General features: G+C 52.4%; 1 protein-coding gene across 1 annotated transcript; it reads right to left on the bottom strand.

Moving 5' to 3' along the window:
* DDB1 (damage specific DNA binding protein 1) lies at window positions 1–25,510 on the bottom strand. Its single transcript, XM_056801619.1, has 27 exons — window positions 25,380–25,510; window positions 21,980–22,128; window positions 17,566–17,682; window positions 16,619–16,840; window positions 14,845–14,959; window positions 13,210–13,307; window positions 12,523–12,681; window positions 11,898–11,981; window positions 11,455–11,571; window positions 9,861–9,963; window positions 9,377–9,452; window positions 9,184–9,292; window positions 7,727–7,905; window positions 7,476–7,639; window positions 7,274–7,381; window positions 6,868–7,075; window positions 6,584–6,679; window positions 6,347–6,458; window positions 5,944–6,067; window positions 5,388–5,552; window positions 4,082–4,176; window positions 3,507–3,677; window positions 2,922–3,031; window positions 2,226–2,395; window positions 1,866–1,968; window positions 1,047–1,170; window positions 1–721 (listed from the first exon to the last, which is right to left on the bottom strand). The coding sequence occupies exons 1-27, from the start codon at window positions 25,438–25,440 to the stop codon at window positions 638–640; spliced, it is 3,423 nt and encodes a 1,140-aa protein (XP_056657597.1). The 5' UTR covers window positions 25,441–25,510; the 3' UTR covers window positions 1–637.
* Between the last annotated feature and the right edge of the window lie 226 nt (window positions 25,511–25,736).

The following is a 25,736-nucleotide window of genomic DNA, read 5'->3' as shown; positions in this document are numbered from 1 at the left end:
TTTCCTCTTGGATTCTACTTTATTTGGTAAAACTCAGAAGCCAACAACCCATTTGCTTCCCCCACTCTCCTTTGTCCCTGAAGGCAGCAGCTCCCCAAGGGAGCCCTGTCTTCAGCTTGGGATAACCCAAGATCTCGGTCACCCCCCTGCCTACCGGTCAAGGGCTGAACAAGTGAAGCTCTCAGAGGCAGCAGTGGGAAGGCAAAAGGAGGCCCTGGCTTCAAAGACAATGAACCCCGCCCACCCCCCCAAAAGATCCTAGAGAACAGTGAATGAGCGAGAGTCACGGTTCTTCCCCTCAGCCGAAGAGCTAGGAATTCCCTCCCTGGAAAGAGGAGAATTGGCCAAGACCAAGGCTTGGTGGTCCCCGGTGACAGTTGAACTGTGGGACAGGTGAAAACCCAGGCGTGAAAGTATTGTCACCCCCAGCCCATTTCCAATCTCCCTAGTGAGCTGGCTTCAGCTCCAAGAATGACCCCATTTCCACACAGGGCAAACTGTGGCTTTTGGGGCCGTTGGACAGCTGGCTTGGGGAAAGGGTTCCCCCCCCTCTACTAAAGAAAGAAGGGGGTGGGGGAAGACTCCAGGCTCAAAACATGGAGGGAGGTTCTAGGAAGGTTGGATCCCGGCCATGGGGCTAATGGATCCGAGTCAGCTCCTCCACAACTTTGATGAGGTCATCTGCGGTGGCCTCTCGCTTCATACCGCTGCCGTCATCATACTGTAACAAGGAAGCCGGGTTGGGGAACAAGGTCAGTCCAAGAGGAACGAGGCACCACCTTCTCCCCGGGAGAGAGAACACAGTGCCGGGTGCCAGAGTCAAAGAGGCCGAGAAGCGGCCTCACAGAAGCCTACGGTGCAGGGACGAGGAGAGGGTGAAGGCTGCTCAGCAGGCCACAGGCTGGGGCAGAGTTTCTGCCTTCCCTTACAGCTAAGCTGGGGGGATGGAAGGATGCGAAGGGAGCAGCTCACCAAGGCCCCGAGCTCCCCAAAGTCAGCACAGAGAGGAAGGTGCCCCCACACCGTCGGGGAACCCCAAGGCTCACCTGTAAGTTGGCCACAACTTCTTGCATCTTGGGGCGGCTGATATCCAGGAAACTTTCGATCAGGTCCCCGTCAATGAAACCTGTGGCTGGCTCCGTCTTGCGCTCGGTATGGAACGATCTCCAGGTACGAGGGTGAGTCAAGGACTGTGGGATCACTTGGCAATGACCTCCCCCACACTTACGGGCCCCCAGACCCGGGAGCCCAGCTCCAGGGGAACTTCAAACCCCGGCCTCAGCTAGAGAGGACCTGCCCAAGGCCACAATCAGAGCCGCCCCCATTGGCGTCTTTCCCAGCACTGGGCCAGGCCACGTCCTCTCCATCTCTGCCTGGAAGGTTTTCTAGCTCCCATGAGCAGACAGGAGGAGCCTGAGGAGAAACGGGGGCGTTCTCTACCGTCTGACTCTACACTAGCATGGCGCCGGGATCCCCTTGGGACACTCTCCCCACAGAAGCTGGTGCTCTGTCTCAGGCCCTGGCAATCCCCATTCTCCTGGAAAACTCCAGGTTTCCTCAAATCCTCTAAACCCCTTCAAAGACCAGCTCCTACATCCCAACCCAAACCTTTGTGCTGCCTGGCTGACAGCACCACGAAGCCCCAAGAAAGCGCAGCAGCCGGGCTCTGCTCTGCCTCCACCACATGCCTGGGACAGTCTCCCCATCCCCAGGACAATCGATGCCCGTTGAGAGCTTCCCCTTCGTCCAAGGGAAGACAACTTTGTCCAACTGGCCCAGCATCACCCTCCTGGAGAACTGGGGCAGAGCAGGCGACCAATGGGTTCAAGAGGACTTGAGGGTAACCAGAACTCTGACAAGGATATAAGGAGTGCTCGATCTTGCCGACGCTTTTGATGACTTTGTTGAGTCGGTTCTGCATGTCCAAAAGGAGGTTGTACCAGCTTTCTGACAGGGAAGTCACCAAGCCTGGCAAAAGAGCAGTAACAGGAAGTCCCTGGCAGAGGCCCAGAACCCCCCAGGGTACTGCCCCTCGCCCTAGGGTAGCCCTGGAAGGGCAGCTCAAAGCCTCAGATCAGCAGTGCCAGGAGCCCCAGGACTTCTGGGATTAATGTGTTTTCGCTCTCTTTGGGCTCTCAGAACTGGAGTCCCTGAATCCGAAAGGTGAGAGTGAATGAAGGCAAAGATGTGGGTGGGGAGGACGCCCCCCGGAAAGCCGGCCTTACCGATCATGCCGTTGACAGTGCCAAAGAGCACAGAGCCTTGCGTCGGGGTGGACGTCTCCCCCAGGTTCTGCATCACCAGTGAGCCGTGGCAGAATACGTTGATAAATTCCCCCAAGTGGAAGAGCCCCACCTCCTGCAGATGCTGTCGCTCCTCATCAGTGGTGGCAGCACTGAAAGGTACAAGGGTCCTGGCACTCACTACCCCTTAACTCCCACGTGCCCCCCATTTCTGAGATCTCAGCCCTGGCCAGGGAAGGGGCGGGGGCTTGGCAGCGACACCAAGCGGGCACAGCACTGTTTGTCCTCCATGAGGCTGGGCTGGCCAGTAGAATGGAAAATGCAAGGGCTGCTCAGGGCATTGAGAGACCAGAAGGCCTAACCCTCCAAAACAGAGGTCTGGCCGGCAGAGTCTGACCTCAGATGTGACCTGCAGAGACCACTGGACAAGGTGACAAGAAAGTGACCCCGATGGGGCAAGAATGTGTGATTGCTGAATTCTATCAGTCAGGATTCCCATCTGACAGTGAAGCCTAACGTGACCTGAGCCCCGGCAAACCTCTAAAGCCAATCGCTGTTTGGACAGCTAGAGAGGTCACCTCGACTGCCTAAACCAATTCCTTTCTGCTGTCACAGAGGGGCTAAGAATGCCATGTCTAAGCTCTCCTTCTCCACCATTCTCAATCAAAGGTTACTCACCTATCCTTCTGACACACAAACAAGTTAAAAGCATTCTCAGCCCCCAGAAAATTGTCATCATCCAAGATTTCTACAGCACTCATCCAGTTGGGGTTAAAGTCCCGAGCAATCTTGAAAAAAGAGGAAAATGAGAAGAATCAGCAAGTTCCATTGAATGCAATCCAGTGACTGCCTTAGTCTTGGCCAGAAGGCGAAGCATCCTATACAAAGGTGGCTCCGATAATAACCCCATTCCAACCCCCAATTTGTATCCTGAAAAAGGAAGTTAAGCCCGGAGCTGAATTGTCCTCCTAAAGCATTGTCACCCCAAGACCGTCTATCCCAAGACTACAAGCTGACTCCGCTAAGGGGACTCTACAAAATGCAGGAGGCTAGAAATTACACAAAGCAGCCCCCACTTCCCCTATACTCAAGTTGTAGTACCTAAGATCCAGGGGCTTTTAGATGAATTCAGTCCGGGTCTAAAACCCCAGAAAGAGTGGCTCTGCACAGCCACCACTTCCCCCCAACTTCCAGGGGTTTTGGATGACTTCCTTGCCACAGTCTCCCATCGCAATAATGACTTGTCAGGAACCATTGCCCCACCTCCTCAAAGTTGCCCTCCATGGGCTTGTAGGCGAGAAGCAGCACTGAACGCATCAAGTCGCCAACCAGAATGAAATCCCCCTTTGTCTTCAGGTACAAGGCCATGATGTTGTTGTAGTGATTGCACTCTGTGCGAAGTTCTTTCTCTGCGGTCCACTCGTAGAGTCGCACCTGGGAAAGACAAACGTATGTCTGTGGGCCTGAGGCAGAAAGAAGACTCTCCTCACGAGCCATCCCAGGAAGTCTCCCTGGAGAGGCATCACTGTCCTGTGTCAACTGCCTTCTCTTAAAAATGCCCTCTCCTGGCCTAGGAGCCTGGAGACGGGGCTAACACACAAAGCTCGGCTGACAATAACGGCCGGAGAAACCTGAATGAATTCTGCCCTGCCACGATTCTGACGGGAGCCCACACCATCTTCTTCCCCAGTGCCTTCGCCCTGCTCCGAGAAGCCTGGCTTTCAGAATTCATGCTCTAACTGCAAAGGTGGCCCTTCAATAGAGGCCCAGACTCACAAGCCCAGGAATTTTACTTATTAGAGAGTAAGCCACACCCCTCCCGCCAGGCAAGCTCTTACCGTGCTGTTGATGCTGGCCAGGAGCTTCCCATTGAATTCCACCATGGAATACACAGCACCTTTGACTTCCTTCTCCGCTACAGTCTGCAGTTTGCCTGGGCAAGAGAGAAATCCTTCTGTCCCCACAGACCCATGTCTTCATGTCCCGTCCCCCTAAGCCCACTCCTCGGCTCCGGACACTGTCCCGCTCTCTTCCAGCCTAGCCCACGCCACAACTCCCAGCAGCGAGGAGGTCCCCGGGGTAGGAGGCCTCTCCATTCATTCACAGAGCCATTTGGGAGAAACATGAGGGACGAGGCTCCCCGCTGGGCACGGTGGGAGATCTAAAGACTAGAGGAGGCAGTCGCTGCCCTCCCGGCGCTTCCCATCCGGCACGGGACACACCGCACACCCAACCAGACCACCAACCAGGAGGGCAAATGCCGGGGAGCTACGAGGGCTCGTTGCTGACTAGTGCATGGGTCCTCTCTGAATCAACCACCCAGCTTGCTGCAATGCAGGATGCAAAAGGAATCCTGGCTGGGGAGCCCGAGGCCTGCATCAGCACCAGGGTCGAAGCCGGCCTCGTCCCGGCACAGGAACCAAACCCCAGAGCAGTTCTCTCATATCCACCTCCTCCCGAGTTCTTTATGCGGGCGGCACGGCCGTTTGGCGAGGCCTAGCCGCCTGACCGAGCAAGGCTCGTCCTCACGATTCTCTCCAGCCCCTCTGAGAGACCCGGCAGAAAGGGTGGGTGCTCTAGGCACGAGGAAACAAGAACAGCACCCAGGACCTCCTGCCCGACCTGATGAGGCCGCTCCAAGCTGGACTATTCGCCCTCTAAGGGACCACTCAGTTTCAAAATTCATCTTTAGAGCAATCTTTGCCACCAGGGACAAACTCTGTCCCCATTTTATATCTGGTGAAAACGGAGGGATAGTGATGGTAAACGGAAACGGATGTTTGGAACAAAACTGGGGAAACGCCATCCTCAGGGAACAACTGCCCAAGTTCCCCAGTTTCCACGTCTTTCCCACGTCTCTTCCTTCCTCTGCCTTTCCATCTGACTCCCACTCTCTCCCTGCTCCTCCCAATAAAACCCCCAACTTCTGAAAGGGAAAGACTAGAAACAAAAGTTAGAGCAAGGAAGAGAGAGGTCACATCCTGTTCTGCCCGCTTACCTGACCCCATCCGAAGGCCCCTGGCTCTGAGACACAGAGATCTGCCCCCTGGGCCTCAGGCCCAGATCCAGGCTCACTCCTGCCTTTCTGAAACCCAAAGCAACATTTCCAGACCCGCTTCTCCCAGGAGCAGCCACGATACTCACCGTCAGAGTACTGGAAAACGACGATTCGCCCCTGTTTGGGCTCTGCCTCTTCAGGATACACCATGGCAGTGCCCACAACGAAGTAGGTGTTGGCATCTTTGCCAAGCTTGCAGGAGACCAGGCTGAGGGCATATTCGTTCTGTAGGAACTGGTGGGCATGAAGCACTAGGCAAAAAGAGGTCATCCCTCTTACCACCAGCCTATCTGTGGCCAACAGGCCCACGGCCTGGTGCTGGGGCCGAGCTGATAGGGAGGAAGGGCTGCGCCCACCTCTCCCTCCTGGGCCTCCTCATCAGGCAGCAGCTTGATGGCCTGGGAGGAGGCTCGGGACCAGGAGAGAGCAGGAGCCGCCGAGGGAAGGAAAGGACGAGGGTGGGCAGTGAATGCATGCATGGACCCCGTGCAAAGGAGCCGGGACTTTGATCTCCAGCTTCCCCGGCCCCGTCTTCCCTTGTTTCTGCGTCAGTCTGACCCCGGATGGATGGGTGGGCCTGCTCCATCCCTGCATCCCCTACCCACCCGGGGATGCCCAACCCAGCCTGATGCACAGCCCCACCTTCAAAGGTGTGCTGGTCGATGATGAGAAGGTTGTGCACCTCGACCTCCTCTCCGAAGGACGTCTCGTGAGGGGCTGTGCTGCTGGAGAACAGCTTGCTGGAACTGACGCTGCTGGACAAGGCCTGTGGGCCAAGGCCACGGGCGTTAGGCCCCTCGCCCTCCCCCCAGTGCCCACCCTGCCCCTGGGCGAGGGGAGCCCAGTCAAGAAGCCACCAAAGGGGAGAATCAAGGCCACAGAAGAGAAGCCATGAAAGCGAGAAATGCTTCAGGGAGCCACTGTGAAGGGGAGAATTCATTCAAGGTAAGGGCGGAAACTGAGCTAAGGCAGCTCAGCCTGTTCCACGGCCCCAGCAGGGGGAGGCAGAGGAGGCCTGGGGCTGGCCTTGCCCCAACGAACTGACCTGGGTGCTGGCACTGGGCCTCAGGGCTGTCGTCCCTCCGCTGGCGTCCTGCACCTCGATCCGACTGGAGAGAACCCCAAAGCACTGCGACATTTCCTGGTAGCAAATCTTTCTGTGTGGAGGTTTTTTAAAGGAGAGAACAAAACAAACACCTGGCAAAGATGGCCAGCAAGGAGGAGGAAGCGAGAGGCTGCTCCGGGCACCGGAGGCAGCTCCCTCCTCCCACTATGGGCTCACCTGGGGGACTCGTAGAGAGGAACCGTACGGATGTGCAGCTTCTGGATCTCGTCAATGGTGCCGATGGTGAGGGTGCTATTGTTGGCCAAGGCCAGGCTGGAGAGAAGGAGCTCGGCTTAGTACGAACACTTCAAGGCAACGGAAACGATCCCAGCTCGAGGGACCGCGTCGCCATCAAAGAGAGCCCCCCACCCAAGACAAGCCGTCTCCCCCGAGCTCCCCCACTGCTCGCTGTGGCTCCACGCCGTGGCCTCGCCCCGAGGTCGAGGGCCGGCCGGGCTCACCTGTCAGGATAGCCATCTGAGTTGAGGGGACACATGTAGTTGACCTCCTTGAGGTTGACATTGGAGAAGACTAACTTGTGGTTGCTGCTGTAGATGACAGTGGGGCGGTCAGAACAAGCAAAGACATTGGTGGTGGAGAGGGAGCGGAACGTTCTCAGGACTGTGGGCTGAGTCCCCAGAGTCACCTTCTTGCGGTCGCTCAACAAGCCTGGAGGGCAGAACAGCATCAGCCCCAGGCTCTGCGGAAGGGCGGCCTCAGAGCTGATCTCCAAGGGGCCCTCCAGAACCCCACAGAAAGGGGAGAGAAGGAAGGACGGGCGAGCAAAGGGACCCCCAAAGGCTGGCTCCCATTCAATAGACACTAAGCAGTGGCAGGGAGAAACCCAAGCCCACGGCCCACACTCACCCGTCTCGATGCTGAGCCCGAAGTAGAAGAGGGCGCCATCTCCCAAGGCGCAGAGCAGGTAGTGGCTGCTCTCGAAGGTGGTCATCAGGATGGATCGAGGGATGATCTCTGCCGTACAGAAGGGCCAACAGCAGGGGGTCACTCGGCGCTGGGCAGCCACCAAAGCCCAAGCCCCCGAGCAGCAGCAGCAACTACCACCTACCTCCCCCAAGCATCTCCTTGTGCAGGAGCTCGAAAGAGGGAAGCTTCAAAATGCGGGCTGAGATGTCGGTCCAGAGGCCAATCGCACAGAGAGGAGACATCCCGTTGCTGTCCCCCAGAGGGGTGATGTCCAAGCACGCCACCTCATGCTCCATCTCCGTGTGGCTAAATCAAGGAGGAAGCCCGGGGATGAGGAGGCCAGGCCTCCGACAAGGCCCCAGGCCAGGGGAGGGAAGAAAGCCAAGCGGGTACCTGATCTGCCGGAGCTCCTGAGGGTGAATCTGCAGATAGTAGAGGGCCCTGCCCACAGCCACCACCACCTGGCTGCTGTTACACGAGGCCACGCTGATGTTCTTGCCCTGGGGTTCCTTCCATTCACTCACTAACGCTTTTGGGTCCTGGCCAACCAGGCGCACAGAGGCCGAGGTGATCTGCGCAGAAGCACAGGGAGACCCCTGAGAAGCAGCCCAGGCTTGGCTGGGGGCAGAGGCAAGAGTCACCATAAACGAGTCCTGAAAATCCCAGACCAGGGGTCCTCTTCCATGACAACCAGCTCGGTTGTGCCTTTCTCAGCAGTCCTGGGGAGGCCATGATGGCAGACTGGGGGGGAGAACGATTCAAATCTGGTTTCCCCATAGCTAAATAGAAGGGAACGGGCCCATCTCCTGAAGCGGAAAGAGTGTGGGAGGGAGACACATCCTACCCCACAGCATCAGAAATAATCCCTGGCCACCGAATTAGCCCCACTGCGAATGGGACAGTGTCTGAAGAGCTGGGCAGCTCTAGGGCACAACAAGGGCCCCACAAGGGCCCCAGCGACAAGCAATTACCAAAGAAGCAGCCCATCTCACTTGTGATGTTTGTAATGCCTCCCGTAGCTCACGGGGTAGGCAATCCTGGGCACTGAAAAGGCCTCGGTGGCCTCCTTACTCCAATCTCCTCCTCCCAGGGTCCCAGGGACTGAGCCAGCAGGCTTTCCAGCGGACTCCAGGGCCTGACTGCCTGCCCTCCCCAGGAGGCACTTGGAACGAAGTCTAAGGAATCCCTGTCACATCTTCTCCAACCTAGTAACACGTTCCCCCAGCTGTGACTTCTGAGTCCCCCTCGGAATGGTCAGAGCCCAGCTACAGACGCGCTAGTTCTTCAATACAGTGAAGTAAGGAGAGTGGAAGGCAGACCATCGCTCCATGTGGCACCCACCCAGGACACAGCCTGTGCTGAAGGGCGATGGCAGCAGGCCACAGGGCAGAAAGATGGCCCATGGCGGATGGCGACCAAGGCTGGGTTCCACAGCCTTCCTAGGCAGCACAGCTCCAGTTAAATAAGTAATAAAACAAGCTACAAAGTGCTTAACGTGGTGTTCTTACTGAGTTTGTCTTTACAATTGTGGAAGGGAAGTGCTATTGTTATTCTCAGTTTATAACTGAGGAAACGGAGGCAGACAGGGCTTAAGTGACTTGCCCTGTCCCACAGTTAGGAAGTGTCTCAGACAAGATAGGAACTCAGATCTTCCTGACTCGAGGCCCAGCTGCCTCTAAAGTAAATTCTAATGAATCCTATACAGCCAGCCACTGGAAGTGAGCTGGAGGCTAGGCATGGCTATCCAGGTGGTCAAGGGTTACAGCCAAGAACGACACATTGACTTTGTGTTCTGGCCAAGGTGGAGAATAGCAGAAAGGATGGGTGGGCAGGAGCTCTGGTCTAGTTACCTGGATCAGCTGCTGGTGAGCCACATTCCCACAGAAAAAAGTCTGCTGATCATCCACGAAGCCCGTCAGCTCGGTCTCCTCCACTTCTTCTCCGTTCAGCATCAGAACTCTGCCAACACAGGGAGAGCCCACATCAACTGGAGGCTCCCTGAGGGCTTGGGCCCCCTGCCTCCCGGGCCTCCATCATCCTTACCTCGTCTGGCCCACAAAGGACAGCACCAACGTGTCATCCGTTTCTCGGCCGGAGTCGGACCTCAGAGGCCATAAGCCTAGAATGAAGACCAAGATGGTGACGTCGGGAAGCTGCCCCCTAGGGAGCTCCCGGACTCCCCCCATTATGGTCTTAGAGCCCTCCCAGGCAGAAAGCAGACCAAGTAGGCTTCATGCTGTCCTCAGAACAGCGTCAGAGCTGAAAAGGGCCTTCTCTCCCAGCCTCTCTCTCACTGGTGTCCCTCCAAGGAGGAGGCCTATCTTTGGGGACATTCTCTGCCACTTGGGGATAGCTCCAACTGGCAGGATGTTCTCCAGATGCACAGACTAAATTGGCCTCCTCCTAGTTCTACCCACTGTGGATCAAGCAAACCAGAACAGTCTCTCTTCCAATGCTGGCTCCTCACTACTCTAGTGCCTGCCTTCCTCTGGACGCTCTCCCTCCACCGCGGCCCAGGATGCCGTACCTTTGATGCCTGGCAGGTCAATGCTGGCATGTTCGTGGATCCCAATCCCGTTCCGGATGATCCGCAAAGAGCCTTCCTTAAAAGCCCCTGAACATGTGACCAGCTGTAGACAGAGAGAGATCGTGGCTGATGCCCTCAAGAAGGAAGATCAAAGTCACAGCCAGCAGCGATAAGTGCCCTCCGATTATTCTAGAAGAAGCTTTGAGACAACCTGTACGAGCTAATAGCACCAGCTGTGTAGCCAAGGGCCAGAAGTGGAAGAAGGTAAAGGGGAAGCACTTGCTTATTTAGCCAGCCCTCACCCTAACTCGGAGGTGCTTAAGTCATGAAAATGATATCAATCACATATGTAACTCATTTAAAAATTCTGCAATATCTAAAAATCACTTAAATTTTTTTTTCACCTTCCAAATTCTGGTGTCCTGGGACAAAGTCCTGATCTCCCCGCCCTGAGTGAGACCATTTCACTGACACCCAAATATAAAGAGGATGACGGCTGCCCCTGAACTGAGGGACTCTCCTGTTTAACCAGAATTCGAGCCTGGCAGAAAACACTCAGTTTCCTGGAGATGGTCTGACACCAAAGGCAACGCTGTCATACCCTAGCAAGGAAACAGCAGTGCCTCTAGACACAGGCAAATAGATACGTCACAGGCATATTTAGGACCTTCGGGTGTTAAGTGAGGACTTCAAAGCAACTGTGAAAGGGATTTGCAGAAAAGAAAGCTTCCATAGATCAAAAGAAGTGATACTTCATGGGATAGCAAACAACAGGAAGCAGAGGAGAGATGAGGGGATGGCTAAACAAATCTTGGCACATCGTCGCCATGGAATATCGCTAGGCCATAAGAAACAGTGACCGTGAGAAACAACAGAAAAGTGCAAGAAGAGAGATGTCTATGAACTGATGGAAAGTGCAGCAAGCAGAGGCGGGAACCTCCCCCCCCCCCCCCCCCATGACTTTAATGGGATCCAAGGAAAGAACAATAAAAGAACCATAGCTGAAGCTGGTTTGTTTTTGTTTTCAAGCCCTTACCTTCTGTTCCAGTATCAGTTCTAAAGAGAAGAGCAGCAAGGGCCAGGCAATCAGGGCCAGTAACTTGCCCAGGGTCACACAGCTAGGATGTCTCTGAGGCCAGATTTCAACCGAGGACCTCCAGGGTTGGCGCTCTATTCTACCTCTGCTATCTGCCTATATCCTACTACCTAGCTGCCCCTGTAGCTGCATGTTGAGAAATTATAAAGAGCAAGCTTGCCCTCAAAGAAAAATGAGAAGACACCTCCTCCTGCCCCTAGTCCTCTGCAGAGATGGGGGTCTAGAGGGAGGCCACACTGTAGGTAAACAAAGTCTGCTTGGTTTCACTCAGTTTTTTCTTTTTCTCCATTTGAAGTCTGTTATAAGGGGTGGTTCCCTAAGAGGAGCCAGAAAGAACCTAGTCAATGTAGCCACAAAAGATAACAAGAACCTCCTTTTTTGGAAGAAAAAACAATTCTAGAGATTCCTATCATTCCTCTCCCTCTCCTCCCAGCCAACAAACAAAACCCAAAGCAGCCAGGCCGAGTGGCCAGGCCCGGCCCGAGTCGTCACCCTCACCTGCCCTTGGCCCTGCCTCTCCAGGTCCACCACACACATGTCCACGATGGGGCCTAGATTGGTAAAGGTCTCCATGGCCACAACATAGGAGCCTTGCTCATTGCTGTCCACATTGAGCTGAAAATAAACGAAGGGCTTGATTACTTAAAACCATCAACAAACCTCAGAAGCTCTTCTAGCCTTGGCATCTGCCGACTCTGCCTGCAGCCTGGCATCATCGAGACGTTTAGTGTCAGGAATACCGAGAGGAGGATCACCTAACTGGAAACTCTGTTGCCTAGTTATTCATCTCTATGACTCAGAACTTAAGCAAGGCCACAGTAGTCCTCTGGCCCAGCTGCCCTTTATGGGAAGCAGGCAAGGAGACTCTGCCGCCCAGGACCCAGAGAAGGGAAGCGGACGATGAACAAGAGGCCAGGCAGAAGGAAGATGGGACGTCTTACTTTTACGAGCTGAGAGTCGCCAAGGCGAGAGCCAACGAACACAACCCCGTTGTCGAGGTACGTCAAGCATTCGGCAATGGAGGTCTATAAGGAAACACAATTTGCGGGAGATGCCTCAGGCTACAAGTCCCAGTCAAAGTAAACAAGAGCAAAACTTGCTTTTCCCATTTTGTTGGGTTTTAGGGCCTCTAAGCCGGGGCACCAACATTTCTGAATTCTGACACCCCACTCATACGCATCCACCCCTAGTCTACAAGCGCTCTTCTGGGGGCCACCAGCAAACTCCTTTCCAGCTGCTCTGATCCCCCATCTACAAGAGCCAGGACCCTCCACAGGAGCCCCCCTCTTCCCCAGTCCCCTTCCCCACTGGGATAGACCACTCTTCTCTTGAATGTCCCACTTCCAGGAACCTTGGCCCCGTGCTAGGACCTGGGGACTTCCCTTGGGTTTTCCACACACATGCCATTACTTGCTCACCCCTTATTTTGATGCACCTGATGGGGAGTTTCCTAAAAGCCCAAATTCTCTTTTCACTGGAACCAAAGGGTTGTTGCTAGTGGGCAGGGAGGCTACGAAGACAGCGATCCAATCTCGGGTAGCCCAAAGAGCTGGGGAGAAGCCTCACCTCTCCAAGAAGCTCCACACGGAGATCCTTGAGGGTCACGGTGCCGTCCATCTGCTCCTCTTTCTCTAGGAGAAGCATGAAGAGGCGGCCTTCCATGTCTCCCAGCAGGTATCGAGATCCATTTGGATCCACTCGATTGTGGCACACAATCGTGCTTTGCTGTCCCCAGAGAAGAAAAAGGAATTAGGGAAGAGGCCTCTGTCCACGCCAGGGAGTAAGCCCCAGGAGGCTGCTGCCTTTATGAGGTAGGCCTCACCATTTTATCAGAAGGAACCAAGAAAGCCCCAGGACGCAATTGGTTGACAACATAGAGGCCTGGGTGCCTGGAATGCACACGAGATAAAGGAACGAGAGATGAGAAGCGTTACGTGTGGAGAGCCCTGTGTCTTCGGGGACACGGGGAGAATGGCCGGCTACAGCTGAAGGGAGCTCTGCGTAGTCATGGGAGGGTGAATGCTATGAGAGAACGTTCATACTCTATCTGCATCCACCAAAAAGGAGGACAACCAGGCCATTTTCCCTTCCATAATGAACGAGGATTGCTCTTGATTTGAAAAACTAAAGAGAAGTCTCGGTCGGTTTCTCAACCTAAGCCCCAGGAAAGCAAGGCCCCGTGCCCATGCAATGGCGACCCGCCGCAGCAGCAGGAGGGAGGCGAGGGGTAGGAAGCGGGCAGGGGCGGCTCACCTTGATGATGGGAGGGGCAATGGCCAGGTACTTATCGCCGTTGTGGTAGGTGATGGACTCCTGGCCAATAATGATCGCACCTCCGAAAGGCTCGGGGACTGCCAAAGGACAAGGAAGCAGCGTCAGAGGAAGTCCGGCTTTTCACACTTGAGCATTCGCACCCACCCCATTTAAGAGGGAAAGAACAGAGAGGGTCTTCCGGAGGTGACGTCCTCAGACCCGACAACACCTCAGCATGGAGATCTTTCTTCCCTCCTGCTTCTTCAGGTTTTTATTTTTATTTAACACAAACCCCCCCTCACTTTCCATCTTAAAATTGAAACAAAGTATCCCTTCCAAGGCAGAAGAGGGGCAAGGACTAGGCAACTGGGGCTAAGCAACGTGCCCAGGGTCGTACAGCTAGGCAGTGTGGAGGAAGCCACATTTGAATCCAGGACCTCCTGTCTCCAGGCCTGGCTCTCTATCCACGGAGCCACCCAGCTGCCCCCCTCCTGGCTTCAGAGGCGTTCAGGAGTGAGTTCCACTTCGACACTCTCCATCTGCATCTTCCCACTGTTCTGTCCCCAACAATGACTCCTTAACCCCTTGTCTCTAGTTCTGCCTTTCTCCAGGATTCTCCTCATCTTCCTTCAATCGTGGCTCAGTTTTTCCTTATCCAGAATCAGAGCCAACACATGGCAGGTCTAATGTGCCGTGAAATGAGGGCAGCGGCCCAGGGGGTGCCACTAGGGGGACGCCGAGGCTCCTTCCAGCTCTGAACTCCACGGGAGGCGGCAGGGCCTGGAGCAGGCAAACAGCTCGCCCCACAGAGGAATGTTTCTAGCACAGCAAGGTAGCCGGTGAAACAAAGTTACACGAGAGGGTTACATACAAACCACCTAAGTGCAGCCTGCAAACACTGTTACAGCGGGACTCCCGGGCTTTACCAGGCTTGCGTGTAGTTATTACGATGCCGGGGCAAAATGTGGCAAGGCCACGGGAGAATGCCAAAGCTGCCCTTGGTCCGGCCAGGATCCAGACCACCTGCACCTCTCTGGCCCAAGAATGGGAGACGGCAGCTCCCTGCTAGTTCTCAAAGCTGGCGGCACCTCACTTTTCCAGTAATTTCCTGGAAAACCAGCCCCCCACACCAGAGAGGAAGATGGGAAGACGAGACTCTAAGAAAGTATCTACAAATAAAAGACCGTCATTTGGGGGGCCTGCCCAGCCCCACGGCTTCATCCGAGTGGGGAGCCCGGGGGGGGGGGCCCTCTCCCCCACCGTAAGTCACACTGACTGGTGTGACATTCAATGGCTTGCCAGTCTCTGAGGCAGTGGGTCAGCACGAGTGTCTTCTGTTCCCTCTGCCACGGTGCCTCTACAATAACCCAAAGCTTCGAGAATACTTTACCCACAAAACCCAGGGAGGCCGGGGCTTTATTGATCAGAGAGGCTCAGTGATTTGCCTTGGGTCACACAGCTTTCCTCTACACCTGGCAAGGAGGACTGACAACAGGTGGGGAACGGCAGTGCTATAACACACATCTGCCCCTTCTAATTGTGTAAAGGGCAAAGACAGACAAAGGAGAAGAGCCAGCAAAATGACGGAAAGGACGGGAGAAGGTGGATTTCCTTACAACCCCAAAATGAACCCACCTGCGATCACCATTGAAGCTTCTGCCTCCACATTTTCCTGCTTCCAGGGGCCTTTATTGAATTCCTTCTCCCGAAGAGACACTTCGTAGGTCTTGACGTGCCGTCCCTGGGGGTCCTGGTCTCGGGAAAAGGTGGAATTGTTAAGCACCGGAAAGGAGGGGCCTCAGGGCTGGTCAGCAGTACGAAATGGAGCACCAGCAGCAGCCAAAGACTAGAGTGAGGGTCATTCAAAGCCAGCCAGGCCATCAGGGTCACAGGGAGAGGCAGCCGGGCGAATCAAGGACGGCCCTTCTGCCTCAGGCTCTGTCCCCGGCACCCCAGCGCCTCTAACCCTCACCCAGAGCTTTCACACAGAGGCCCGCTGGAAGTGACTCTGAGTATAAACTCCCAGCCTGTCCTCAAGAATAACACCACAGTGATGGCAGGAACGTGACAATTTCTAGAGAACGTTCTGTTGGTGCCTTTTTTAAAAATTTGGCTCATTCCCCTCTTTATTGGGACGTTTGAGGGATAAAGCTAGCATCCACCCCAAGGCAAAGACTACAGCAAAGTTGGAGCTCACAGCAAACAGAACTGAATCCCAAAGCCCATCATGCCGCGTCAAGCCCAGCCCACCTCTGGCTTACTCAGCCAGCCAGCCTTGGGAGGAGCAGGGACTCCAAGAAGTGGCTGAATGGGACCACGTCTCTGACCTCCGGGTCCTTAAGGCAGCTGCCAATGTGGACCGAGGCGAGCTCCCCCTCCGAGGCCAATACGAGATGCGGCAGCTTTTAAAAAGGGGCGAGATGGCCTGGGTCTGAGGTCTCCCTAATCCTATGAATTTGAGGACAAACTCCCCTTGTACTTCAACAAGAAGGGGGCTCGATCGTGGAGATCATCTATGACCGACACAGGACACAGCAAGCAGGGCTCTTTCCAAAGGCTCATGCTTGTCCTGGATGTGTGTGTCTGGGACTTCGAGGTCCAGTTCTAGGGAGGGCTAATAAGTACCTCCCAAGAATATCCAAAGCTGCCTCTCATAACGGTGGAGGAAGAAGGGTGGCTGCCCTGAGCTTCTACATATCCAGAATGTACAGACAAGTTTTCCTGCCCCGTTTCGACTTTATTTCACAGCCAGATACCAAGTCCACAGAGACCCTGACTCTGCTGGCAATAAAATGAGAGAAGGGCTCTCAGCGCACACCACCATCATCCCGAGAGCCACGGATGATCCACCCAAGCAGCCACCAGGGCCAGAAGGTTCACTATGTTCTCCCGAAATGACTCCACACTGTGCTCCCCTGTGCTTCACAGAACTCAGAGTGGTTTGCTGGCCCCCCCGATGGCCACCTGCGGCTGCCATTCCCTACCCCCACCTGGCACAACCCACAGGACAGAGCTGAGATATGGACCAGGATCTGTCAGTGACATCTCACAGAAGGCGAGTAATGAGGTGGATGGGTTCTTCCCAGCCGATGCCAGCTGCAGAGGAATCTCCAGATCAACTGGCTATCGTCAAGCCTTAATGAGCTGCAAACATACTGCAGTGAAGACCTTCGGGGAATAAAGCCAGGACCAGGCCACCTCATATGTCCTTTCCAAAGAGCTACTACCAGAGTGCAGCAGCAGGACCAAGGAAGCACTCCCCCAGAGCCCTTCTCGTCTCTGCCACGATCAGCTTTCCAGGGAGGCACCAATGTTCTAGACACAGAATCTCTCTATGAAAGCCAGACAGCGGCCTATTCATAAGCAACCCCTCACAGAGCAGGACCGAGTTGCTCTCCCCAGTCATTACCTGGTACACAAAGCAGATGGTAGGGGCTTGACAACCATACAGGAACTTGACATCAATGACTTGGAGCTCCTCCAGGCGAATGTTGAAGGCTTTCAATTCTTTATTATCCCTGTCCAAAGGGATGACCTTAAAGAGACCGTCATAAAGGCGCAAGCCAATCATCCGGCACTCAGGGTCAATGATGCCAATAATCCCAGTCTCAGAAGGACGACCGATCCGATCCTAAAAGGAAGAATGAGTGAAGGGTCTCAGCAGAGGGCACTGGGCACCATTTTCTAGTTTCTACGGCATCTCGAGATCCAAAACTCTGGGCAGGAAAATGAGAAATTGAGGCTATCTACTGATCAGAATAGGTCCGGAGGCTGAATGAGCTATTACCTAGGTCTGGTTCTAGCAACCACTCAACTCTTCAGCACAAGAACTTAAGTTTGCTGAAATGCGTTCCCCATTCTTCAGACTCCCAAGGACCCAGGAAGGAAATGAAGGAAGGCAGAATCTTTTCTGTAACAAGTGTAGGTCTAGGGGGCAGCTGGGTAGCTCAGTGGATTGAGAGCCAGCCCTAGAGATGGGAGGTCCCAGGTTCAAATCTGGCCTCAGACACTTCCCAGCTGTGTGACCCTGGGCAAGTCACTTGACCCCCATTGCCTAGCCCTTACCACTCTTCTGCCTTGGAGCCAATACACAGTATTGACTCCAAGACGGAAGGTAAGGGCTTAAAAAAAAAAAAACAAGTGTAGGTCTTTAGTACAGAGGAACTCTCTCTATTGCCTATTATATACCTAGTATATATATTTATGATAATAATAATAATAATTTTTTACTTTTCTTTCAAAGTCCAATCAACTCCCTCTAGTTCAGTTTTAATGACCCAGTGTAAGTTCTTCATGAACAGATAAAGAGCACGATTCTACGCACACACCCAGCCTCCTGTGGCTTCTTCCTCTCACCTGGACGTTGCCATGAGCTCGGGTGATGATGTCAATGCTCTCGCCACTCTGCTTGTACTCAAGGATGCAGGCATTATACTTGGCCGTCAGGATAAAGAGCAGATCCTTGCTCTCGCCCTAGAAACCAACAGTATCATTAGGAGTTTCTTTCTGGGACAGGGAGGCCGGTCAGTACCTGTTTTTTAAGTAATACAAAAGTGAAATGACCAAATTCCAAATATTCTCTAGAAAAGGGAGTTTTAGTTCCATAGGGGGTGCAGACAAAAGGACCAGGGCCTCACCAGCACAGGTCTCCGGGTGGCCCTCTCCCCGGTCCTACAATGTCTTCTTATCTTCTCCAACCACACCTATTCCTTCTATCAACATCTCAGATGGCCCCAATCCCACCCTGCCTCATATAAGCAGACTCTGTCTCATCTCCTCTCCTAAATTGTAAACTCTGAGAGTTGCAACAGATGCTTCATTGAACTCTGTTTCCATCCCATGACCCGACTCTAGCAGCCCCCTTTCCCACACAGGCCTTGCTCTCTAGGCCTTGCTCCAGATCCTTTCCAGGCACCATAACTTGAATCCCTCTCCTCACTGAAACACCACATCGACATCCAACTGGATCACATCAGCCAAGGACTTGCTGCTGTCAAATGGTGACCTCCATGACCAGTCTGACACTCTCTTTCCCCCCAACCATTCCCCTGCCACCATCCTGCAAAGTTCTAGCATTCCAGGGATGCCTCTGCTAGCACTCTCTCCTGGCGATGACTTATAACGAATTCTGACAACTTCTTAGCTACTGAACTTCAGCCACTCACCAGGGAGGTCACTTGAAATGTTCCAGCACTAAGATCCTCTTGAATGAAATTGCTATTCATTCTTCTCCTTCCTCCCTTACCTTTTTTCGTCCTCATCATGACCTTGATTTCCTAGATTCCTCTCCATTCTACCAACTCATCCACCCTGTTTTGGCTCTCTTCCTTTCTTATGTCATGCTTGGCCCCATACTTAGTCATTTCAATAATGCCCCCTCTCCCACTCTTTCCCACTGGAAACCTTTGTCCCCCCTTTGACTGCTCTCTATTTCCTAGGATAGCTCCTATCATTCACCTCTGCTCAAGCAAATGTTACTGGAAGCGATTATGCAACTGAGCTGAATGTGTCTGCCCTCAAATGCAGTCCCACTTATTAGAGGGAAGTCCTCCTATTTATCTCTTGCTCATTCTCTCATTCTCCAGAACAGCTATTTTAAATATTCTCTTCCCTCCTCTACCCCTAATTGTATCTTCAGGAGATGACCGAGAACATTGGCCTTACTCTTCTTACTCCTCTCCCACTCATGGTCCAAACCTCTCACTATCATAACATATGTTCACTCCTTCTCACCAGTCTTGGAGGCAGAGAAGAACCAAATCTGCCTCACCCATGTCTCCATTCCATTCCCCTTTATACTGTTCTATCCATCACCCTCTCATAAAAATTCAATATCTACCCCTCTTGCAGCTTTTTAAACAGGGCTACATAAAGGGAACTCTTGCTAGTTGAATCTACAAACAAACTCAAGTCTCACCTAGACAAAAAAGCTGTTCCCTTGGGTCCACCAGCCCTTTAAACCACCATTTTCCTTCAGGTTCTTCTGCTCACTGTCAAACTCCTAGAAATATGCTACCCCAATGTCCTCAGTCTGCTTCTCAACCATTTGCAATCTGATCTCTATTCCTATCACTTGACTCAAAGGACTCTAAGTCAAATGACCTCTCTTCCTCCAGTCTTCTTCAGTGCCAACAGGCAACATTTCCCTCCTTTTCGTGACCTTCCTCCAAGACAAGAGATTATCCTCCCACCCCTCCACCTCCTTTGTTCATTTAGTCTCTACCTGTTTCTCCAATAGTGTCGTCCAGGGAGATTCTACCCTTGGCCCTCTCTTCTTTTTCAAGGGTCTCCTTTGGTGACTGGCTCTATGCCCCAGCTTTGATGATTATCTCCATTTGCAGATGCTAACTCCCAAGCTCTGTCTACCCCCATCTCTGTCAGAGTTCTAGTCCTAGTTTCTGACTTCCTGCTAAACATTTAGGCTGGAAATTCCAACTCAAAAAGCCCAAATCGAACTCATTTAAATGTGAATTGACTACTACTACTTACTGAAGGAACTAACCATTCTTCAGCTTCCTGAAAACAATCTTAGCTCTTCTCCTAATCTTTCTACTTCTGCTGATGGTAACACAAAACTTTCAGTCACTGGAACTTATAACCTTGGCTTCCCCTTGGACTCTTCCCTCTCTTACCCACACCAATCCACTGCCAAGTCCTGTCAATTGTTTCTTGGCAATAACTGTCCACCCCCTCCTTCTCACTCCTATTCTCTATCAAAGGTCTTCATCAGCTCTAGCCAGAATGACCCTCACAGCCTTCTCACTGGTCCCCAGGCCCCCACTGGAGAGCTCCTCTCCAATCTGGCCTTCAGACCATTACCTGAGTAAGCTTCCTAATCCTAACACTCTAATCACATCCCTGTCTGACTTCCTGCTGCTTATTGAATAAAGCTGAAATGAAAACTGCTCAGAGTCTGGGCTCCAGGCCCTCCACAAGCCTAGTATATTATTCCCCTTTACACACTCAGAGTCCATCCACCACTACTAGAATGGATTCCCCTATTATTCCGTTTACCTTTGAAGGCCAATGTAGAACCACCTACCACATGACATCTTCTCTGAGCTGCCTGCACATCCTCCTGAAATTCTCAAAATATTCTACTGGGACCCCTCCGTAGCATGCCTGCCACATCTGCCCTAACATCATAGTTATTTGTATTTCTCTACGAGAGCTCAAACTCCTTGAAAGTGAGTTTGGTGTCATATCTCTAAGTTGGCTGAAATGAAATGAATTCCACCCAAGTATTCTTCTTCCTCTAGCTTCCTCTCTCCTCTCATTTGTCTACACTTCCACAGCTCCATGTTAATATAGATCCCTTAGAACATGCTGCCTCCATAAAACTTACCTAAAGGTAAGTCACCTCCTTCCTGTTTCATGAACCATCTCTCATGAGTCTACATGACTCCTAGCACACTCCTAGTACCAAGTCAAAGTGTACTCTTGCTAGTTACAGAAATCCCTAGATTCCCGACCATTCTATATTCCTACAAATAAGCTCTGAATAGCTCATGGATCAGCAGGGTTGAGTCATTAGCTCAGATTTAGAGTTGGAAAGGACCCTACAGGTCACTGAGTTCGAGCCTCTCATCTGACAAATAAGCAAACTGAATTTTAGCAAGGTGAAATGACCTGCCCATGTTTTAGACTGCTTGTAAGTGTCAGAGGCAAGGCTTGATCCCAGATCCTTACCGTTCCAAATCCAATCTACCATCCCTACCTCTCTGCCTCTGGTGGTCTAATCTCTTCCATATAGAACTCTCAACCAGACTATCAAGAAGACCCACAGTTTCACCAAGACTGCATTAAGATTCTGGTCGCTAATTACCCGTTACTAAGGGAGCCTGACAAGACAGTCTGAGTTTCAGTGCTCTCTCATCATAAAGAGCAAGCTGATTTCCTCCTAAGAATACACCTTGAAGGCACGTGACCCCATGATCTGTCTATTCATTTCTCTGCTTCCCAAAGGGGAATGGAGTTTGCTGCTGGGATTCTGAGCTTGGGACATCTTCTCCCGTCTTTCAGATTGGTTACAAAGAAACACGTGGACAAAGAACAAATCCCTATAAGGCTAGAAGGGGAAGGTGGTTTAATAAATAAGGGAAGCAATAATGCTTCCATTGAAACTTTTAAGATCCTTCCATAACAGATCAAAAGGAACAAAGAGCCAAGAGGAAGGAGCCCTTTTTAAAAGCCTTTAACACATTGCATTTTTGTCAGCCTCTAATTGCCTTTGGGAAAAGCTGCTTGAACAGCTCAAGGCCCTGGGATTTCCTAAAGTAGGCACTGCTTCTACCAACAGCAACTGCACAAAGTTTTCAGAGGTTAGTCAAAAGAAATCTGGTCCCCAGACAACAGTACCCTCAGTCCATCCCTGGGTCTTTCTAGCTCAATGGGACTTATCAGGTCAGCTTTCAAGAATCCAGGGTCCCCTCTCCACAGTTATAAAGATGATCTACCAGAGTACTTTAATAGAGGTGTTGAAAAGGCATAAAAATTACTATTTGGACAATATCTGGTATACCAAATTTCAAGTTCATCCTCAAAGAAATTAAGAAATGTTCCAAAAGGCCCTTTTTCCCTCTAAGAGAATCTTTCCAAGGTCCAGTTCCATTCCATTCTGAATTCATTCTTTAAAAGAAGTACTTGCCTAATCTTCCTTCGATTAAAAGAAATGTAATAAATGTAATAAAAACAACAGCTAGAGCTTCCCTTTTGACAGGTTTAGTGCCTATAGAAGAGTCCATATGTGGAGTCCATAGGCAACGCTTACCTTTGGACGGAAAAGCTCCATAACAGCAATCTTGCCATACATGCCCACTTCCTTAACAGGCCGCAGCCCTTCTGCAGTGACCACATAGATCTCGAGACGGGTGTTTTTGGCGATGAGCAGATTCAAGTCTTCAGCAGAAGTGAAGTGACCTGAAAGAATCACCATGGTTCTCTCAAGTATAATGCAGGGCTGAGTCCTTCCTAGGCATCCAAAGGCTCCCGAAGTGCCTGAAGGCAAAAAACCTGGGAGCACCCACACATTTCTCCAGTTTCCCTACTCATTTCCTTTCTCAATGCTTGAAATAATCTCACCCCATACATATACAAGGAGAAAAACAAGATCCTTTAAAAAATCAAGACCACAGAAACTGGGCTCTTTCTAGGAGCCAGAGAAAAATGGCTTCATTTGATTGGCTCTATTCAATGGCTCTAGGAAGGAGAAACCAATCAACTGATTAACAGAAAGAGATCCAGATGGACAAGCAGCCCAGGTGTCAAGGTGTTTTTGTGCCATGGCAACATGTACTGGGGGTGTACGTACTTTGGGTGCATTTTGCTCATTAAAGTCTTAATGACTAGGGAGATCTAGTCCAAAATCTTTGTCTTCTATACTCTGATGACTTGTACTATTACTGCTAAAAATAATTCCCTCACATGCCCGGCCAACAGTGCAAACCCAATGTTTAGCCCTTGTCCTCCAAACTGAGCTGTCCTGACCAATTCCCCTCTACCTATTCCTTGTTGCTAAAAAAAAAAAAGACTTCTCCATCTAAAAAGAGAGTGGAGACCCATCTGGGGAAAGGGGGGCAAGACTAGATGACTATATACAGGGTGACTTCATCCCATCCTTCTGTAGGATTTGATAAGGGACTCCTTTCTTGATCAGTGCTTCTGCCTCATCAAACTCTTGTGAGCCCCATAGCATAGTCAAGAGATCAGAGAATCCCAAGTTGAAAGGAAACTTAGAAATCCTTTGTTCAAAGCCTTCATTTCCCAGATAAGAAAACTGAGGTCCAGAGTAAAGGTCACCCAGGGAGTAATTTGGGTCTAGGTCCTTTGGCTTTAAATCTAGCATTTTTTCACTCTGCCACTCACTCCTCCTCAGTATTCCCAGACTGTTGGAACTGGAAGGAGCATCAGTTATCACTAAGTTCAGGAACTCTACTTTTTTTGTGTTATGAACCCCTCAGGCGGCCTGGTAAAATCTATGGCCCTCTTCTAAGTGTTTTTAAAAGCATAAAATAAAACACTGCACAACGGGTCACAAAGGAAACCAATTAGACTGAAATAGTGATCAAAATCAAGTTCATGATCCTCAGGTTAAGAATCACTGACTAGGACCAATCCCTTCATTTTACAAGAGATAAAACTGAGACCAGGAAGGTTAAATGACTTGCCCATGATCACACTAATGTTAATTGTCACAACTATAATTTCATTACAGGGATCCTTCTGCTTCACCTCTGATCAAGAACTTCTGGACCAAAAGAGCTCATTGTTCCTTTCTGGTGATGAGAGGCAGGATCCCTTGACCTGATGCCTAAAGCCTCTCCTCACTCAATCTTCGTTGGAATAACCCTCTGACCAGAGACCTTAAATGATGACACTTGTTCCACCTGACCCGGGAGGTGAAAAGAGCCAGGTATGGAAGCTGCCCAGATGCTCATTTCAGCTTGAGATAAGGAAGATCTCCAACAATTAGGGCCACCCCAATTTAAAAAGGCTGCCTCTGGAGGACATGAATGTCCCTTTGCTGGAGGACCTCAACCCAAGGGGAGATGACTATTGATCAGATGTGTTGGGGCCAGGGATTATGGAATTAGAGGTGCTTTCACCCCTCCAGACACAGGAAATCTTTCTTTCCACATTTTGGCTTCCACCCTTAGGCCTCCCCTTCCAAGTCACTTCCCCACTCCAGGGCTAATCTACATAATGACCCCTAAAGTATCTTCCTGTCAATGACCTATCCTCAAGGATCTTCCCCTCTCTGGGCTTCTGTGAAGAGAATCATAAGAAGCTTCATTCAAAGACCACCTTGTACCAGACTGCTCTGATCCTCTCAATGGTGAGGGCTCCCCCAAATCCCCTTGTACCATGTCCACCAGGTTGTTACCCCCATTAGAATCAAAGTTCCAGGAGGACAGATTGTTTTGTTCTCATCTAATTCACAGGATCACATCTAAAGGGTCTGAGAGAGACTTTGGAAACCACGTAGTTCAACCACCTTCTTGTAAAGAGCAAACCAGGGCCCAGAAAGGTCCAGGGCCCAGCCCAAAGTTATGCAGGGAGGAAGTAAGAAGCCTGGCCAATGCCCTGTGGTGCCTGTTTCATGGTCTTGCTGAACAGAATCAGGAGACTTGGGCTGGATGGAGTCTAGGATCATTGATTCTAAAGAGAAAATCACTGGGCCTCAGTTTCCCCTGGTGTAGGGTTATGCTGCCCTTGAGGGACCCTGAATCCATTGGAAAGACCCTGCCACAACCACACACACACATACCTGTTTCCCCTTAGAGCTTGAACCTGTGCACATCTCCCCTCCCCTTCATCAGTTTCCCTTCTGCCCATGGCCCCCTCCTCTGTAAGGCCTCAGTTTCCCCTTGAAATTGATGAGCCCTCCAGTCAAGTTGCACATGCCCCCCCTTCTTCCACTTCCCCTCCAATGATCCCTTCTTGATGGGCTTTGGTTGTCCCTTAGAACTCAGTGAGCCCCCATGCACATGCCCCAATCCCCAACCCAATTTCCCTTCGTACAGGGTTGTATTTGCAGGTGTTTGACATCACTGCATCGATAGGTTTGGCTTCCGGTAGGTCGTACCCCGCCTGCCCCTCGTTGGACCACCGTTTCCCCTTAGAGCTCAGTGAGCTACAGATGCACCCGCCCCGCCCCCCTCAGTTTCCCCTAGAGGAGAACTATGCTTGCAGGTTGCTGACGTCACTTGCAACGATGGGTCTGGCTTCTGGTAGATTGAAGCCAGCCGCTGGCCTCCGTTTCCCCTTAGAGCTCGATGAGCCCCCGATGCACACTAGCTTCCCCCTCCCACCTCAGTTTCCCCGCGTGGAGGATTGAGCTTGCAAGTTACTGACGTCACTGCAGCGATGGGCCTGGCTCCTTGCAGGATGGACCCCGCCCGTCCCCCTCTGGGCCTCGGTTTCCCCTAGGAGCTCGATGAGCCCCCGGGCTCGGATGCACATGCCCGATCCCCACCGGTGGGAGTCTCAGTTTCCCCCCGTTAAAGGAAACCCTCCCGTCCCCGGTGCGCACGGCCGCTCCCCTTCTGGGCCTCAGTTTTCCTTTGCAGCTTGGTGAGCTCCCGATGCATACGCCCCGCCTCCCCGGGCCTCAGTTTCCCCGCATGGAGAAGAGCCCTCGCCCCCAGTCCCGGCCCGCGGCCTCCCCTCACCCGTCACGCAGCCGTTGACGGCCGTGGGCTTCTGCGCCGTCACCACGTAGTTGTACGACATGTTGAGGCCGGAGCCCGGGCCGGCCGGAGGCGGAGGGGCGAGAAGGCAAGGGCCCGGGCGGCCGCGGACACTGACGCGGACGCGGACACGGCGACAGCCGAGAGACGAGCGGGCCCCGCGCGCAACCTCCGCACCTACACCACCGCCGCTACCACAGAGACGCGCCGCCGCCTAGAGCAGCCCCAGCGCAGGGCACCACGGGATGGGAGCACGCCCCGACCCCTAGCGGCTCGGAGGTCTCAGCCCGCCTCCCCAGCCTGAAGATGCCGGCAGCCGCAGGTCCCGCCCCTCCCGTC

This window comes from Monodelphis domestica, chromosome 6 (genome assembly GCF_027887165.1).
Source record: "Monodelphis domestica isolate mMonDom1 chromosome 6, mMonDom1.pri, whole genome shotgun sequence".
NCBI classification, from domain to species: Eukaryota; Metazoa; Chordata; class Mammalia; order Didelphimorphia; family Didelphidae; genus Monodelphis; species Monodelphis domestica.
Note: the sequence above shows the minus strand (reverse complement) of the source record. Positions and strands in the feature narration are given on the sequence as shown.

Coding starts and splice junctions, on each gene's coding strand:
- DDB1 (XM_056801619.1), bottom strand. CDS start 25,440: ATGTCGTACAACTACGTGGTGACGGCGCAGAAGCCCACGGCCGTCAAC. Junction 11,982..12,522: donor GTGTGGAGCTTCTTGGAGAG/GTGAGGCTTCTC, acceptor GTTTCCTTATAG/ACCTCCATTGCCGAATGCTT. Junction 6,068..6,346: donor GGCCCAGTGCCAGCACCCAG/GTCAGTTCGTTG, acceptor CTTGGCCCACAG/GCCTTGTCCAGCAGCGTCAG.